General features: G+C 49.0%; 3 protein-coding genes across 4 annotated transcripts in view; 1 reads left to right on the top strand and 2 right to left on the bottom strand.

Moving 5' to 3' along the window:
- Positions 1–63: 63 nt before the first annotated feature.
- On the top strand, positions 64–7,361 carry siah1 (siah E3 ubiquitin protein ligase 1). Its single transcript, XM_047051488.1, has 3 exons — positions 64–216; positions 2,812–2,868; positions 5,120–7,361. Exons 2-3 carry the CDS (start codon positions 2,859–2,861, stop codon positions 5,968–5,970), a joined length of 861 nt encoding a protein of 286 aa, XP_046907444.1. The 5' UTR covers positions 64–216; positions 2,812–2,858; the 3' UTR covers positions 5,971–7,361.
- lonp2 (lon peptidase 2, peroxisomal) lies at positions 7,195–17,731 on the bottom strand. Of its 2 annotated transcripts, XM_047051487.1 has the most exons (15): positions 17,397–17,731; positions 16,433–16,703; positions 15,665–15,796; positions 15,373–15,495; positions 14,898–15,061; positions 14,689–14,783; positions 14,140–14,398; positions 13,475–13,616; positions 12,274–12,424; positions 11,913–12,039; positions 11,335–11,483; positions 9,869–9,954; positions 9,385–9,592; positions 9,107–9,297; positions 7,195–9,018 (listed from the first exon to the last, which is right to left on the bottom strand). In XM_047051487.1, exons 1-15 carry the CDS (start codon positions 17,627–17,629, stop codon positions 8,794–8,796), a joined length of 2,556 nt encoding a protein of 851 aa, XP_046907443.1. In that variant the 5' UTR covers positions 17,630–17,731; the 3' UTR covers positions 7,195–8,793. The 2 variants fall into 2 exon arrangements, with proteins under 2 accessions (XP_046907443.1, XP_046907442.1); XM_047051486.1 differs by having other exon boundaries at positions 9,107–9,592.
- Positions 9,954–17,946, bottom strand: part of sf3b3 (splicing factor 3b, subunit 3) — a 30,627-nt gene continuing 22,634 nt past the window's right edge. The window contains exon 29 of the mRNA XM_047051484.1: positions 9,954–10,713. The gene's annotated coding sequence lies outside the window, so the exon portion shown is untranslated. The remainder of the gene's footprint in view (positions 10,714–17,946) is intronic.

Genomic DNA, 17,946 nt, shown 5'->3' with positions numbered 1-17,946 from the left:
AAGCGCGCTCTTCCATCAACCTCAACAACTGTGCGCGGCACCGAGACCGGCGAGTGCTTAAAAACAGGCGTCTAGCTTTTGCTGTGCAGTACAGCAGCGCGAATGTGGAAACACCGAGCTAACGAGTGAAGGACGGTGAAGAGGGATCCCTTGTGGATTACTTCGTAAAAGCTACTTAGCTAGCTGCAATTATTTTAAAGGATATTTCCTATAAAGGTAAGGACTGGCTTGTGTGGATTTATTTGTTGTATTTCTTCGAAAAACAACAAGGACTACGGCACAGGCTAGCCTAACCTAGGTAGCTAGCCAGCCACCTACTGAGACTTACTGTGTAGCGCGATCTAGGGAAGGCCCTGTATACAGCCCTGTAGCTAGGCTACACCGGAGTTGCAATGTCGTTAGCTAGCTCTCTAGCTAAGCTAGCTATTCTATCTTTGCAAGCCATCTAGTCTAGCTGTAGGCCTTCTCTTGCCATACAAGGGAGGAAATATCCTAGCAAGCTACATGCATTTGTTCACAATTTCGTTTACGCTAGAGACGATTATCACCTGTATTTGAAGCGTTTTTGATTTCTTCTGTTGCTAGCTACTGTACAGTAGTCGCCGTAGATGCGAGCTTGTTGTATTAGTACAGTAGTATAAGCATAGCTAGCCTACACTACTTGCTAGTTTGCAACAAACGGCTTACAGCTATCTAGCTAAATGTTATCGATTGGACAGCCAGTTTTCCATTATATCTGTCAGCGGTGCCAGCGCTGTGTTGGCTAGCTAACTGATTATGTCAGCCTAACGTTTATTTAGCCTAGGTAGCTAACTACCGATTTGCTAAACGATGAATTGACATTAGTGAGCGGTCGTATCGCTCTCTCTCTCGCTACCGCGCTAGCAAAACCTTTTTTAAACGGGCTGGACCGTTCTACTGTACTCTACCTGCTCATCAGAACAGCTGCCGCAAGTCTAGACAGAGTTAGAGTAGAGGGCTACTGTACTTGTCTAGTCTAGCTAACATTTATAGCTATTTTGGACTTGCAGTTCAGTGTTTAGCGCAAGCAGTCCCCGACGAATAAGGTTACTCTAACCGAATAGGCTTTGAACTTGATATGTAGAGTAATGTTAACGCAACTGTTGTTAACTGCATGGGCGACAGGCAGTTGGCTTATGTTATTTATCTATTCATAAATGTCGAGTATATGGTTATTGGTGATTTTCTGACCCTGTGTAAAAGTACAGTATGTGGACCATCGGGCAGCATCAACACAGCACTTTGTCAAAGATGGTTCGATTGCTAAAAGCCTGTCTATGTAGGACCTATTATCACACTCTGGACCTTACGATGGTTTGTATGTTGGTGATGGATCTATAATAATGTTCTCTTGCAGATTTTATGTTGTTAAGATGGAATGGTGTTCGGAAACGTTGAACTCGGTGCGTCCGCAATCTGTAGTGTAGACAGTCTGGAACGAAACCCCAAGTTGTAATGTTGTCAAGATGGCGGGGAAGGTAAGCGAGATGGCTATCCCAAAACAGGGAAAGATTATCTAAACCCGGAGCTTTTCAGCCCTCCAAGTTCCGTGTAAGGCTGCAATATTTGCTCATTTTTGTGTCTCCATCTATCAACGTGAAAATGAAACGTTGTATGGGCGTTTTGTAAAACGGTCCTCGTTTTATCTGTGCTTTTTTGTTTATTAGCCTATTTCTAGTGTCAACTGTCTACTATCCTGAGACTTATACTACCATGTGTTATTGTTTTTGCATGTTGTATTTACACGATGCAAGATTGCCAGTGTATCATTTCAGCGCCCCGGCCTTGTCTGGTTGTTGCTGTAAACAATGCACCATAGATTACCCACTCCATGGGCTTATTTTGGCTTCGTTTTTATAAGTGAGAACTGTGACTGCTTCACCAGAGTAGCTAGCTGGCAGCTTGTCCTTTTGTCGCTCGCTGGCAGCTGCACATGCCCAATGAATAGAAGCCGGTCACCCCCAGAAAGTGACAGCTGTTTCTCTCTTAGCAGCAGGAGCTCCTGCAGGGTGACTCATTGGCCCTGTGGCAGTGAGGTAATGCTATCCTTCTTACCAGTGCTTGAGGGAGTCCCTGGCCTGCCGTTCACTTGCTCTTCTCTCATTAGGCCTGTTTGCCTTTTAGTCTGACAAGTGCTCCAGTGTATAGAAAAGAGAAATAACGTCAGTCACAATGAGCCACATGATATTACTAGGTGTGGTGTTCCACTCCTGTGTGTTTTTGAAGTGGTTAAGCAATAGGATGCTAATGTGGATATTTGCAAGTTGAGGTTCTAACAAGCTAACAAGCCCTGTTTCACCAGACAAGACATTCAGTAACTTTCTAGAAGGCTCTCCACCCTGTGCCCACGCAGAAAGCCTGCATATTGTGGTATTTTTAATGTTTTTATGGATATTTTAGTTGTTGCCTCCTTGCATGTGTATGTTGCATCATTTTCAGCCGACATGTTGACACCTACGAGCTTTGAGAAAGTCCACCAGCATCTGCTAATTTCACTATTACAGATAAATCTGAAGAGACATTTAGCTTCAAAACAACCCTTTAAACACCAAACTGGTTGTGACCGCTGGCGTCATTTCTTCCCCTTTACTGCTATTCTACTACTACTATTCTACTTCTTACTATCAAGAACTTGATTGTCGTCTCAATTTGCATCACCACAATCTTCGCATTAAGTCATGTTATGTGGTGGTGGGTGTAGAGGGGTAAGGATCTATATGTAATTCTTCCCACTGCATGATTATGATTCATTTTGTGTTTGTCTTTCTTTCCCCCTTCCTCCCATTTCAGAGGTCCCCATATTTCAAGAGAAGAAGAGAGCCTTATTGGGGAATCTTATGGACGAAGGTAAGCTCCGTCCATGTTGTTTGCTGCCTGTTTGAATGTCTGTTTGTCCGTGTAGTTGTCTGTTTCCCCTAACAAAGCAAGCAGGTCAGGAGAAAGGCATCCATAATGCATCCTTAACCATAGTGTTATCACTGAAAAATATACGTGCATAGTGGCTGTAGAATTTGATAGTGGTGGAAATTTCAATAAACAAATGGGCATCAGGACAATTTTTATATTGGTGTTCCCTGCGTTTAACTGGACAGATGTTTTGAAGAGAACATAAAAGATTGATGGGGGGTGGTATAGAGAAAAGGCTTTACACTCAGCGAGCCTAGTAATAACCCCATGTCCATCTGGAGGTCTTATAGCTAAGAGAGCCGAGCCTGCTCAAAACCTTCTGTGAACTCTCCTTGTCCCTGGGATGGGTTCTATACAAATCTGTATGCTGTGTGAGTTGGTAAGTGTTGGCTGCTGGGAGATTTGAGGAGGTTGCTGGACCAGCTCTGCACCCTGTTTCCTGATTGAAGCTGTGTCCAGTGCCAGAGTTTCCACTGACTGAGCCGAGCAGGACTTGCCTGCCTGCCTGTCCAGCCCCCAGAGCCTGTTCTGCTGCAGAGCCATGGTCTGTCTACACATGGGCCTGGCCATGTGTGTGTTCTCTCTGCTGAAACCCTTCCCTCCAACTCTCTCTCTCACACACACACACACACCTTGAAGTAGATAATGTTACTACCACCACTGCAGTATGTTTCTGCTTGCAGACAAAAGCCCAATCCCACTCTACAGCTGGAGTAGATTGCACCTTAGCCATGTCACCGGGCTGCCTTCTAATCTTCACGTTGTCCTGCTCTAGATTTAGCCCTGTTCGCTTTAGCCCTGCGTGCCGTGTGGGTGTTAGCCTTACTACTCATAGCCCCTCACGCCAGTAGCTCAAGCAATGTGTGTGTGTGTATAACAGGCAAGTTGTTTACTTAGCCATACAGCATGCTAGCACAAGCACTGATGCGTCAGGGCTCATTTTGATTGGTCACTGCAAGCCTACTGGTTTACAGTCGGCACACTGCTGGCTGGCTGCGGTGGTTGGATGACGAGAGCAGTTTGGGCAAGCCAGGTTGGCGGGTGGATGGTGTGGACAATCTGTGCTGGTTTGGCTGACTGACTGTGCTGGGCAGGCTGAAAATACTATAAATAGCCAGAGCTTTATCTCAGCAGATGATGGCCAGGGCTTTATCTCAGCACATGTGTTTACAGTCCATCTCCCTGACACCTACAATACAGTCCTGCTACTGCTTCTCTTTCACCTTCACACACACGCGTGCGGTGTGGTGCTTGTATCGAAACAGCATCTGTGCCAGCGGGGGTGGGGTCACAGACTGTAGACGGCACCGACCAGTTCCAGGGAGAGAACATCCATACATCCAGAGCCCTGCGGTCCTCCTCTGCTCCACGAGTGCTCCTGTGCCACCCCTCCCTCCCCTCAGCCCAGTTACCACAGCAACGCAGGGCAGGACGGGAAGCGACACACACACACACACATCTGAGTTTACTTTAGTGTCTGGGCAGTTCTTTCTACTGCCATGAAAATCTCTGCACTTCTGTTCTCCCCTTGGGCCAAAAATAGACTTTCCATCCAAGCTCTGTGTGTGTGTTTTTCTGCGTGTTAAGAATGTGTGTCTGTGCTGGACATCATTCTTCTACCAAACGGCCAGTCCGTATGCAGTAGACAGCCCTCGCTATCTGCCGTCCTGAGTAGGAGAGTCGAGGTCCAGCATTGTCAGTTGTCAACAGCGACACGTGTAACATGCACACGTCCTCCTCCACGAGGCGACATGCACCACTGTGCTGCGTCACATGGTCTGGGGGTCTAGACGGGCGGGGGATGGTGCTTGATGGCCACATCTATCTGGATCTGCCTTCCTCCTACCCACATGGTTGCTATACTGGGTATCCTCTAGCCCCCTGCCAGCTCGCATGCTCCCTAGCTGTAGTCAGCCAGTTATTCAACCATGGGGATGTGTATAGCTCAGTGGTATAGCATTTGCATGCAGATCAAAAGGTCCCAGTTTCCAATCTCAGCTTTGGATCAAAGGGTCTGATAAGTGAATGCATCAAATTCAAATGATGCTTGGACTAGATGCTAAATGCTGTATGTTCTGGTGTGTGTGTGTGGGGGGGGGGGGAGGGGGTGGGAGAAGAGAGAGGTGGTCCTTTTCTGTCCTACACACATCTTCCTACTTCTAAGTTTTCTCTCTCTCTGTCCCTCCATCAGAAATGAGTCGCCAGACCGCTACCGCCCTGCCCACAGGAACCTCCAAGTGCCCCCCCTCCCAGCGCGTGCCCACCCTGTCGGGCACCACGGCCTCCAACAGCGACCTGGCCAGCCTGTTTGAGTGCCCCGTCTGCTTCGACTATGTGCTGCCCCCCATCCTGCAGTGCCAGAGCGGCCACCTGGTCTGCAGCAACTGCCGGCCCAAGCTCACCTGCTGCCCCACCTGCCGAGGGCCGCTGGGCTCCATCCGCAACCTGGCCATGGAGAAGGTGGCCAACTCGGTCCTGTTCCCCTGCAAGTACGCCTCGTCCGGCTGCGAGGTCACACTGCCCCACACGGACAAGGCGGAGCACGAGGAGCTGTGCGAGTTCCGGCCCTACTCCTGCCCCTGCCCGGGCGCCTCCTGCAAGTGGCAGGGCTCCCTGGATGCTGTCATGCCCCACCTGATGCACCAGCACAAGTCCATCACCACCCTGCAGGGCGAGGACATCGTGTTCCTGGCCACGGACATCAACCTGCCGGGCGCCGTGGACTGGGTGATGATGCAGAGCTGCTTCGGCTTCCACTTCATGCTGGTGCTGGAGAAGCAGGAGAAGTACGACGGCCACCAGCAGTTCTTCGCCATCGTGCAGCTCATCGGCACGCGCAAGCAGGCCGAGAACTTCGCCTACCGCCTGGAGCTAAACGGCCACCGCCGCCGGCTCACCTGGGAGGCCACGCCCCGCTCCATTCACGAGGGCATCGCCACGGCGATCATGAACAGCGACTGTCTGGTGTTTGACACGTCCATCGCCCAGCTTTTTGCGGAAAACGGCAATCTGGGTATTAATGTCACCATATCAATGTGCTGAGGCACAGGCTACCAGGACTTGCATATTGACTAGGGGGGTGGGGTGGGGGGGGGGCATATAGCTGGCACACACACACCACACACTCCTTTTTATTTGGACATGTCTTTCGGAAAGACGCACTGTCTTTCTGTGTCCCTCTCTCTGTCTGACACGCACCAATCGAATAAACACCCCTTCATACTGTTCTCTCCCTCCCTCTCGAACGTGTACGTACATACACGCATCCATACTGACGTTTCAGACACTACAGGGGTCCTGGAGTTGTACTTTAGGGCAGGGTGGGTATCCCAGGGTGCTCTACCTCAGTGGGGGGAAGGTTGTGGAACCCTCTGACCAGGCGCAGTGTTCTGCTGTGGGAATCCTCTTGCAAGAATGCTCATTCTTTAGTGGAACTCCCTATCTAGAGAGCCATGTTCTGCAGTGGAACCTTCTGACCAGATATCATCTTCTGCAGTGGGAACCCTCTCTAGTGGAACTTGACCCACTCCTAACCCTGGGTTCTGTCTAAAGCTTTGGTCAACCGCCTGGTGTCTGTGACCTGAAGAGAGGACACTTCTGCAGGTGGGCTCAGCTGGCTACCTCCCCCTGGAGATCCTGCATATGAAGGGTGCCAGGCTTGGGAGGAGCAAGGTGGACCAGAGACCCGGATGAAGACTGGGACTGGCGGGGCGGGCTCAATTAGGGGAGAAGGGGTGATGGCAAACTATTTCTTATTTTAATTTTTTTGAGAGCGAGGGGGGGGGAGGGGAGAACCCGACATTTCAGTTGAGTCAGTGAAACAAACTTTTCTTTGAGTTATGTCATTGTTTTAAGTTGTTTTATTTGGTTTCATTTGATTTAGTTGTCCTTGTTAAGTGTCCTCCCTGGCAGGAAGAGGGGACATGAGAGGAGAACAGCTCCAGGGTGTGTGATTATGGACACATGGGCTGAGGCTGAGCCTGACCGAACGGTTACAGTTCACACCACTGAAATTCACACCTGGACACACCGAGAGGGGGGGGGGGGGGGGGACTATTTCTACGAGCTAAAATATTATTGTTATTATTAAATGGAGATTATCATAATTATACTGTTTTTGTAATTACCGTTAATGAATGAAAAAGGCTGTTGTACCCTTGTGGCTAATCTTCAGTGTTTGTAGATAACGAAAAGAAAAACCAAGAAAAAAAAACACAAAAAAAAAAGTTCTCAGAATTTTACGTTTGTTTCTTTTTGTATGTTTGGTTTTCTTGTTGTTTGTCTGTTCTGTTTGTTGTGAGGGGAGGGCGAAGCAAGGCCAAACACCTGTGTGGATCCATAGTACTGTTGCTGGTCCCCATCTCTTTCGTTTTATTTTGGTTCTGTTCTGTTTTATTTTGTCATTAAATAAAATCTATCTTTTTCATACCTTGTGCAATCTCTTAACCTGTATTTTCTCTGCTTGATGAGTAAATGCAACTGCATAAGATGTGTGTGTGTGTGTGTATGAGCTGTGTATTTGTTAGGTGGCAGGTTCCGAGGGAGTTACAGCGAGGCCTCTCGTTGACCCAGGCACAGCTGAGCACCCGCCCACCACGCTCATGCTAACACGCCTGGCAACATTACCCAGAAGCCCTAGGGCATCACTGGGAGTCTGGCATCATGCCCACATTGCTGGGAAACACACCAACATACTCACCTCAACATGCAACTCAGACGGGGGAACGGTGCGTCTCTGTGGAGAACAGACGCCTACCAGTCTCGAGCGACCAGACTAGTCTTTACCCACCTCATTAGTCCCCACCCAGTTTTGGTTTACAGCTTTGGGCTGGGTGGGGTTGCTAGGTGCAGACAAGCCTAATTCCTGAGGGACCCCGTTCCATGCCCCATGGACATGAAATGGTCGTCACTATGTCATCACTCCTTCTGTGGTGAGCCGTCCTGCTGTAGCCTCCTGAGGTCTGAATCCACTCAGGTAGGCCTTGTGGCAGCCAGATAGCATGATATTTCCTCTTTCAATACGCTATTCTTTCTCCCAGTTCGTCCCCTGTGCCCGCCCCTCCTCCTGCATACACACGTTTGACGGATGTAGAGGATCTATTATCAGACGAGGACACCACCATCAGTAATTGAGGAAACCATGTTTATTTTTTTGTGTTAGCAAAGCTTTCAGAAGCAACTGTATTACAGCTAGTTATGAGACAATATTGCGGCATCTTAACAATATGCTAAATGTGCAATCACGCTCATGTCATTATGCACACAGGCAGATTGGTTAAACAGATAAGTAATGTTAATTTGTCTTTTCGTCTAGTTGATCCAACTCCCAAGACCGCTGTGTAACAAATGTCACAAGGTGAACACAATCAACAACACTATCAAATACTTCAACCTCTTCATACTGCAGATTCTACTGGATCTGCCTCTTGTGGACATACTCCAGCACTGTCTCTGACCCTGTCTGTGCTACAGTCTGTAAACCTGGAGCTCTGCCAAGCCCGAGGTGGAAGATGGGCCCTGTGTTGCCACGGCAACCCTGTCCTGCGCACACTGGACGAGCTGAGACGGAGAGTTTACCCAGCATTCTATATGAACACTGCGTCTCGTCTCCCCTTCACCACCCCCAAACCAAGAGGCAAAACGTGTTTTAAATCTGAGAAAAGCTAACATTCATTGCTAATTGTGATGAGAACATTTCCAATGAGTTGTTGGACTGTAATCAGTTGGACAGTGGACAAAAAGTTTGGAAAATACTCCAAAGCAAAGACAGCTTAAAGAGGCCATGAACTGAACTCTGACAGATAGACGGGTGGAGGAGCCTATCAATCACAGCTTGCTGACCAGATGGATGGGTGGAGGAGCCTATCACAGCTTGCTGACCATGTGTGGTTGTGTCAGGGAGGCTACAGGGAACCCCCCATCGAAAGCAGCGTTCAGGACATCATCAAGATTGGCTGCAGTCACAAATTCAAGCTCCGCCCTGATGTGGGCAGGGATCTCCTCCAGGTCCTTGTCGTTGCGCTTGGGGATGATGAGACGTTTCAACCCTGCCCTATGGGCTGCCAGGACCTTGTCCTTGATCCCGCCCACCTGTTGAGTAAAAAAGAACAGATCCTCTGTGAGCTCACACTGTTGTAGGTAGAGCGTGTGTGTGTGTGTGTGTGTGTGTACACCTTACCGGAAGCACCAGTCCTCTTAGTGTGATCTCTCCCGTCATGGCAACATCTGACCTGACCAAACGGCCGCTGAACAGAGACGCTAGGCACGTTACCATGGTGACGCCGGCGGAGGGGCCGTCCTTAGTGACGGCGCCCGCTGGGAAATGCAGGTGGATGTCTGTCCCCTCCAGAGGATCCGAACCCCCCACCACTGCAGAACACACACACGCATCACAAGGTTTTCTGGATGTAATTGTGTCCCGTGTGTGTGCGTGTGTGTGTTTGTAAGCGTTCGCACTGTTGGTGAGCTGGTAGGTCTTGGCGTTGCTGCGTAGCCAGCTGATGGCGAGCTGGGCCGACTCCTTCATGACGTCCCCCAGCTGGCCGGTGAGCGTTAGCTGGCCCTCCCCCTCCGTGCGGCTGGCCTCCACAAACAGGATCTCCCCGCCCAGCGGAGTCCAAGCCAGACCCATGGCCACTCCCGGCAGGGTCAGGCGTTCAGACACCTGCCATGACACGGAACACGACGTCAGCATGACGCACGTGGACGAGGACAAACATGACCACAGTACAGCCCCCCCGCCCCCACCTGCCCTTCCAACTGAGAAAGACCAGGAACACCTCTCTCCTCTCCACCTTCCCCCTCCTAACCCACCCACCCACTCCCCACCTTCCGTGACCGTACTCGCGTTGCGATAATAGCAACCATCAATGTAGCTGAGTGGCACACCCACTATTCAGGCTGCGTACGGGAAGCCATGTGTGAGGCGGGAGCAGCTCACCTCCATGTCAAAGAGGGGAGGTCCCAGAATGTCCTTCAGAGCGATGTGGTCGATCACTATGGGCATCTCCGGGGGCACTGCCATGTCTGAGCACACAGAAACAACAACTGAGCGAATGCCACGTTTAAGAAGATTGTTGTTTAAGAGATGTCATGGATGTGCATCCAGATGTTTGAGTGCGTGTGTGGAGGACAGAAGGAAACGGAGAAGGAGAGGCACAGAGTGGGAAATACTGTTGCACGCCAGACCTCCTATGCACATGCCAAAGACCGCCCACTAATCATGTGATGTGACTACTAATGACCCCTGTGTTCTATTCAACACTGGCCATTGACAGCACACAAACACATACACATAAAAGCACACACACACACACACAGAGAGGAAGGGAGGACAGAGCAGGAGAGACAGACAGATGCGCTCCGCCAAACTAGTCATTTGGCATTTGTTACCAACTGGGAGTTCTAGGGCATCTGTTCATAATACACACGCACACAAACAGAAACGCTTGTCTTCACACATAAACAACACCACTGACACACGCCTCTTTTCAATATGTACCACCATGTCTGACGACAACGTAGCGGTTACCTGGCAACAAAAAGCCACGCACAAAAGACCAGAGGAGTTAAAAGACTTCTCGTTCTGCCCCTGCATCGTCTCTCCTTTCATCCTCATCTGCTCTTCTATTCATTCACGCTCTTCATCATCTCCCTTTCTCTGCTCAGCTGGTTCATCTGCTCCCGCCTGGGCAGGTTGACTACAGACTGGAGAGGACGTGACAGGAGTGTGTGCGTGTGTGCGTGTGTGTGTGCGTGTGTGTGTGTGTGTGTGCGTGTGTGTGTGTGTGCATGCATGTTGCCTTGGGGCCAGGGGGCGTCTTTTCCTATTTCAAAAGGGCAACTGCTGCAGGGCCATAAAACCCCTCTGTTCTGTTCTCTTCCCTCCCTCCTCCTCCTCTACCCCCCCCCCCCCCCCCCCCCCCAAGACTGGCTGTGTTAACTGGCCGGGTCATTTCTCCTGTTACACAAGAGCAGCTGCACAGACACCCAGGGAGGGAGGAGGAGGGTGTGAGTGTGTGTGTGTGGGGGGGGGGGGGGGGCAGGCAGGGGGCTTAGCCCCTGAGAAGGCCTCTTATTCAGAAGGCGGATGCGGTGCGTGTTTTCGCATTTGTGTGTCCGTCCAAGCGTGCCTGTATGTTTGTGAGCGAGCACTCTGCAGAGGTCAGCAGTCTTCTGCCGCCGTCGCCTCACAGCTTATGGAGTGTACATGATGTGCATGTCTGTGATGAGCGGGGGTGTGTGTGTGTGTGTGGGTGTGGATCCTATTCACAAGGTTGGGGTGTGTTTAGGGGCAGTTCAGCAGTCCGGCGGCGTAGTCCGATTCGGGAGCGAGTGTGGATGGGAGTGGGTTTGGTGGTCAGTGTGTGTCCTACTCCTGAGGTGGTCTCATTGAGGTCCTCCTACCTCCATCCTGCACTCCCTGAGATGCTCCCTCAGCCAGCGAGGCTTCTGACCTCATGACCTTGTCACCCTCGGCGACCTTCACGGCCACGGCTCGACAGATCGCCCCGATCTTCCTCTCCAGGGAGCGCACGCCCGCCTCACGGGTGTACCTAAACACACACATCATTTATCGAGGAATTCGTTTCACGGTGTATCAAATCTATTTGTGTAGCCCTTTGCAAGCAATGTCACAAATGCACACCGTAACTAACTTAAACCCCTCACGGAACCCAAGGACCGTGTAATGTACATGCCATACCAGTCAGTCTTATGGTCTGTCTATCTGGTTTGTATCCGTGTCTGTCAATGGGCATTTCCGTGTCTGTTAGGATGTATTTGTCTGTGTTTTGGGCATGTCAACATGTACATGTGTGTGTTTGTCTATGTGTGTGTTTGTCTGTGTGTGTGAGGGTTAACTGAGTGAACCTGTCTCGTCTCAGAGTAATCCTAACCCCCGTCCCCTCTCAAGCCCCTGGCTAACCCCAGCCAGCCTTTAGAATCCTCAGCTAATCAGAAGCCTTCCGTCTGTCTGGTCGTACCGGCTGGTCATCTCCAGCGTGGTCTCCTGGGGGATCTGGAGCTGCTGGGGGGTGAGGCCATGCTGCTCCAGCTGGTGAGGGATCAGGTGACGGTGGGCAATCTCCACCTTCTCCTCCTGGGTGTAGCCTAGGATTGCGTACCACATGGGGGGGGGGGGGGGGGGATCAATACACCCACGTAAATACAGTAGGTACATCCACACACACAATCTACATAGAGTTTCTTTTGTGGCCTCTGTCTCAGCGAGCACATGTCCTATTCATGTGGTAATAAGCGAGTCTGCATCCAATTAAACGTCATCAATATCACAGACATCCTCAGTTCCCCGTCTGCTGCCCCGCCTGACCCCTGCCCTCTGACCTGGCACCTGCAGCACCTCCATCCTGTCCAGCAGAGCCGGGGGGATGGTGGTGGTGGTGTTTGCCGTGGCAATGAACAGAACCTGGGAGAGGTCGAAGGGTACGTTCAGGTAGTGGTCGGTGAAGCTGTGGTTCTGTTCTGGATCCAGAACCTAGACACACAGACACTGGGTTTATAGATCAGAACATAGTCACGGGTATCATAGATCAGTACCTAGACACATAGACACAGGGTTTAAAGTAGGGGGAAAAATCGATTCACATATGAATCGCGATTCAGTCTTCTAGCGATTCACAAATTTCAAACATCGATTTTCAATTATTTATTTTATTCATTTTTTTATGCAGCTGTACATTTCTGTTTAATATTTAACCGTGTTGCAGAAATTAATAAGTCTATTTAACAAAAGTCTACTTATCGTCACTGTATTTCGTGAACGAGTTCCTAGAAATCCTTCAGCAAACTTTCACTTGTTTTGTAAGTATGATTAGAAGGCAGAGTATTCTGTTTTATAACTTGGTATTAGCAAAAACAAAATGTACGTGGTCCTTTGGCAATTAGTAGTGCCATAAGGGCAAATATACTGTCTTGTAGAAAGTACCTTTGCAGGAACCCTCTGTGGCTCAGTGGGTAAGCATGTGTACCATCGAGTCTACTGCCAAATACGGTACCCCTGGTTCAAATTTCACTCATATCAATTGATAATTCATTTAACTGATATCAGTTAAGTAATATATATGTTAAACAATCTCCACTCAACATTTAAACTGGGGCAGTACCGCAACAGCCTGGATTCAAATCCAGCCTTCACCCTTTTCTCTATGTCTTCCTGCCTCTCAATTCTTTTCCTGTCACACTTCAATTAACTGTCCAATACAGCATGTCAAACACAATCCACAACTCAATAAACTGAGGGAAATAACCACACAACAACTTGAGTCTTTTAACAGTTTTTTTTGTCCGTTTTGTGAATTTTAGTTTGTTGTTTGTTTTTATAAAAAAATATATTTGTGAATCGATTTTTAATCGAATCGTGAGGTACCAAAAGATTCCCACCCCTAGTTTATAGATCAGAACAAAGAAACAAAGTCTGGATTATAGACTGTGGTTATTATCCAGGTCCACAACTCCTGGTTAATGACCATAGTGGATACGGGGGGTCTCTGCATAAGAGCGTCTGCTAAAATTGACTATGTCTCACCTCCAGCAGAGCGGCTGCAGGGTCTCCCTGCAGACTCTTGCCCAGCTTGTCCACCTCGTCCAATAGGAACACAGGATTGTTGACCCCCACTGTCTTCAGGCCGTTGATGATACGTCCGGGCATGCTGCCCACGTAGGTGCGCCTAAGAGAGAGAGGGAAGGAGGGATAGGAAGGGGGGGAGGGAAGGAGGGAGGAAGCATGGGAGGGGGCAGGGAGGGAAAGAGAGGGGGAGGTAGAGAGAGGGGAACATGAGAATAAGAAAGAGGGAGGAATGAAAAGGGAGGGACACGAGAAAGAAGAAAGCTGTGTGTGTGTGTGGCAGTGGTGGCTGGTAAGGTTTGAACAGGAGACCCACATGGGACCTGCTTGAGCTTGATGGTGATGATGTCATTCCCCCTCATCTCCATAGTGACAGCAGATCAAAATAGTGACATCATGTTCTAACTCCCAGAGCTCCTCTCATGTTGATCTATGTCAGTAAAAAACCCAGAGAGAAGGGTGTGTGTTTGTGTAAGTGTATGTTAGTGTCAGACACACCTGATCTTCCTGAAATGACAGTTGACCTTGATTTGATTTGGATCAACGAAGCCTTAACGGTTTACATAAGGAGAAGCATTTGTAGTGACTCACAGCTAAGGTATCTTTTCAAGGGGTTTATAGCTTACCTGTGGCCGCGGATGTCAGACTGGTCACAGACCCCCCCCAGGGAGATGCGGTGGAACTCCCTCCCCAGGGTCCGGGCCACTGAGCGGCCCACGCTGGTCTTGCCCACCCCCGGCGGCCCCACGAAGCACAGGATGGGGCCCTTGAGGTTACTCTTCAGCTGCCGCACAGCCAGGTACTCCAGGACGCGCCTCTTCAATTTCTCCATGGCGTAATGGTCGTTGTCCAATAGGACACGAGCAGCATGGATGTCCAGGCAGTCTGGAGGAGGAGGGGAAGGGATGGGGAGGTGAGCAGAGAGAGTACATTTATGAATGGCTGTCCATAGTTATGGAGGCGCTAACATCCCACAGAATCCCACAGTCAAATTCCCCAAACACTCCCTAGACGGGGGCTAAGCCCAGTACAGTGAACTGCTCCCTCTGGTGGCAGAGAGGGTAGACAGAGAACAGTGTCAGACAGCGCCCTCAAGTGTCAGAGGTCAGTAGTGTCACGCTGCAGGAAGGTGGACTTGAACAGGGGGACAGAACTCCCTGTTGTGTCAGTAGTACCTGTGGTCTGCTTACTCCAGGGCAGCTCCACCATCAGGTCCAGGTAGTTGCGGGTGAGGGCGGACTCTGGCATCGACTGGGGCATCTTGTTCAGTCTGGGGAGGCCAGCACACAGGAAGTATTAGTGTGGGAATGATCACACAGCATAGGATGCCACTGTGGGTCTATAATACATACACACAGGCACACACAGGCACGCACACACCTACCTCTTGAGTTCTTTAAGACAGACTTTGAGGGCGGGTTCTGGCATGTTGGCTCCTTTCACCTTCCTCTCTAGGGAAGCTGTGTCATCAGCATCCTCTTCCTCCCCTTCCTCTTCCAGAGAGAACTGTCGCCCTGGAAACATTCCTCCCTTCCGCACTGCCAACACCTGGGGTAGAGAGGCATGGAAGCAGTGAAAGAAAGGTTTAAATAGTTTTCATTTAGCAGACGCTTGAATCCACAGCAAATATTACAATGCAAAAAGTACAACATAAATACATGATAAAATTGAGTTATTATAAATAAACAATTAATATAAAAAATATATATATGTGATTTTTTTTTACTAAAGTTATGCAGACTAGATGTCTGTTTGAATAGAGGGTCAGATCCTTCTAGTAAACGTCTCTGTTAGTCTCCACAGAGGCCAAAGGTGACACCCGAGGTCAAGGTTGGGGTCACAATGGCAGGATGTCCTACCCTCTTGTTGTCTTCGGGTCGTGCTTTCCTGGTTTTGTGCAGCAGTTTCAGCCCTTCGATCTGCCTGGTCAGCATGGGCAGGGTCTTCTTAAAGCGCTCCTCCAGATCCACCGCATCCAGGACCTGAGTGTGTGTGTGTGTTTGTGTGTGTAGAGGGACCCAATATTTTTTTTTAAAGATTACTGTGAGGTGAGGCTATTTCCAAACACACAACAATGTTAAAGTAATCCAATATATAGGACTCTCTGTCTCTCTCTCTACCAGTCTCCCATACACCCACACACAGCTTCACCTGCAGTTTCTCCTTGTTGCTGGTGCGTATCATGGAGGCCAGGATGTCAGGAAGGGTCTCTCTCGGAAGACTGTCCAGGAGTCGCCTCAGTTTGGCCACCACAGGTACAGACATGTCCAACATCCCCACCAGCTGAAACACACACAGGAGAGTTGATTCCTTTTCCTCTTGATGGGAAAAAGTCTGTACACCTTTTAAACTGAAAATGCACAACAACATTTATACTCTAGCTGCATGTCCATGTCCAGAAGCTATACTATGTGCTTACATACATGTTTGAGGATATGTACGCATGCACACCAGCACAAGGACCAAAGGTTTATGAACTTCAACACTTCAGAGAGCTGGGTTGAATAGCTAACCAATGAAAAGGAAGTTAGGAACAAAGACATGTGAAAGAGAGTGGCCATGAACACAGCACCGTTGATAGGAGGCAGACAGACAGTAATGCTGGGTATATGTAAACATGACCTAATACACAGAGACAGGGGACAAAGGGTAGAAAAGGGTCTCATGTGGGCATGAGCAACACTTTACTACTAGGATCATAGACTGACAGATGACTTTTAAGTGTATTTGTGTTGCAAGTTTGTTGGGTTGACTGTTAACACTTACATAACACTTACATAAGAGTAAATTAAGCACTCTAAATCCTAAATCAAGTTCCAGGAGTATTCATGGGGATGCTAGGTCAAGCACACCTAAGCACTGAGAATGACCAAATATCCTTCCTGACTTATGACATCCTTCTCCAGCACACCCGCCCACCTGCACTGCAGCCTGGTAGAACATCTGAGACAGGTCTCTCAGCTCGCCGTCCTCCCCGATGGCCCCTGCTGCCCCGCCCGTCCCGGCAGCCCCTCCAGGGGTGGTGTACTGCTCCAGCAGCTCCAGCTGCTCCACCTCTGCCACTGGGAAGGGATGCTCCTTCAGGAGCCCCACCAGGCGGAAGCGACACACACCAGTAATCAGGAGGGTGTAGTGAGGCTTTGGCCAATTACTGCCCACCACCTGCACCGCCATGCCCGCTACCCCGATACTGGGGAGAGAGATTAGAGATCAACAGAGAGAGAGGATGAGGGGAGGGGTTGGCTAATCAGGATATCTTGGACAAGAACAACAGAACCTCTTCTGAATCTAGGAATCAGCTAAGTGAGGACTGGATTGATTTCGATGAAGCAGGTGAATTCTATCATTATCATTCTCTAATTCTACAAAAGCACGGAGAGCAGATTCATAACGTTGCCAGTTGGTAATCATAGTGAATTGTTGACCATATGAATTCTGGATTCAGGGTTAAAGTCCATATGTGGACTTGCCATTCTGTCAACTTTTCTAGAATAACTGACAATTGGCAGTTTCGACGACTGTAGAAAGGTCTATACTGTAGCTTACGTAAATGTAATATAAAAAAACTATAAATATTAATTTGACACTTTAGATGTCACAAACCATTTTTGCACATTTGCAAATTGTGTAAGATTAATTGCAATGTTTATTATTCAGTTTTTGTGTTTATTAGCTAGGTAAAACACGTTGACAATAATAACATTGTTTGACATTTTTAAGTTAAAATGATCTTACCAGATACCTAGCTGAGGATAGTTAGTTAGTTAACTTACTGTTAAGCTAGCTACTGTACTGTAACGTTAGCATGCTAGCGTTACATCACACTATACTGCCTTGTCAAAAACTAACGGGTATGGGGAAAGACTCCATGTATCATAATAACCTGTGTAGAGATGGTAGATTCTCGGTGTCGTTTTCGGGGTCTCTTGTGTTGGGGATTACCCCTATGATGGTGCTTTTCAATGAGGTCCCCTTCAACAACCTGCTCTTTACGAGTTGCATGTTTCCTGGGGTGTCCACGCTTATTCGCATCGTAGAGCCCGGTAAAAGCACGCCTTCATGGGTCAACAGCAACGGTAAGCGGGTGGGGATCTGAATTCCGTTGTTAGAAGACATTGTTGGAAGTTGTAGCTCTGATCTAATTCAGTGTTACGTGTGTTCCATCGGCGAACAAAATGTACTTTACGGTGTCAAACGTCAGAGTACAGAAGGACGAATGAAAACATTGTGATCTACGGAACGCAACCTGGGACAAGTGGTAAAGATATACGCCTCCCTGACAATCACCTGTGCACAAACGTCACTTGTTTTGCAGTATGTAACCGTCTTCAGAAGTCTGCATATGTGGTCTGAGAATGCCGGTGCTGCCCAGCTATGAATAGCATACCTCGTAGAAACTGTCTGAAGTAATGGTAATCTCAAATTTGGCCTGA

This window comes from Hypomesus transpacificus, unplaced genomic scaffold (genome assembly GCF_021917145.1).
Source record: "Hypomesus transpacificus isolate Combined female unplaced genomic scaffold, fHypTra1 scaffold_156, whole genome shotgun sequence".
Lineage (NCBI taxonomy): Eukaryota > Metazoa > Chordata > Actinopteri > Osmeriformes > Osmeridae > Hypomesus > Hypomesus transpacificus.
This window is presented reverse-complemented; position numbering and strand designations above follow the sequence as displayed.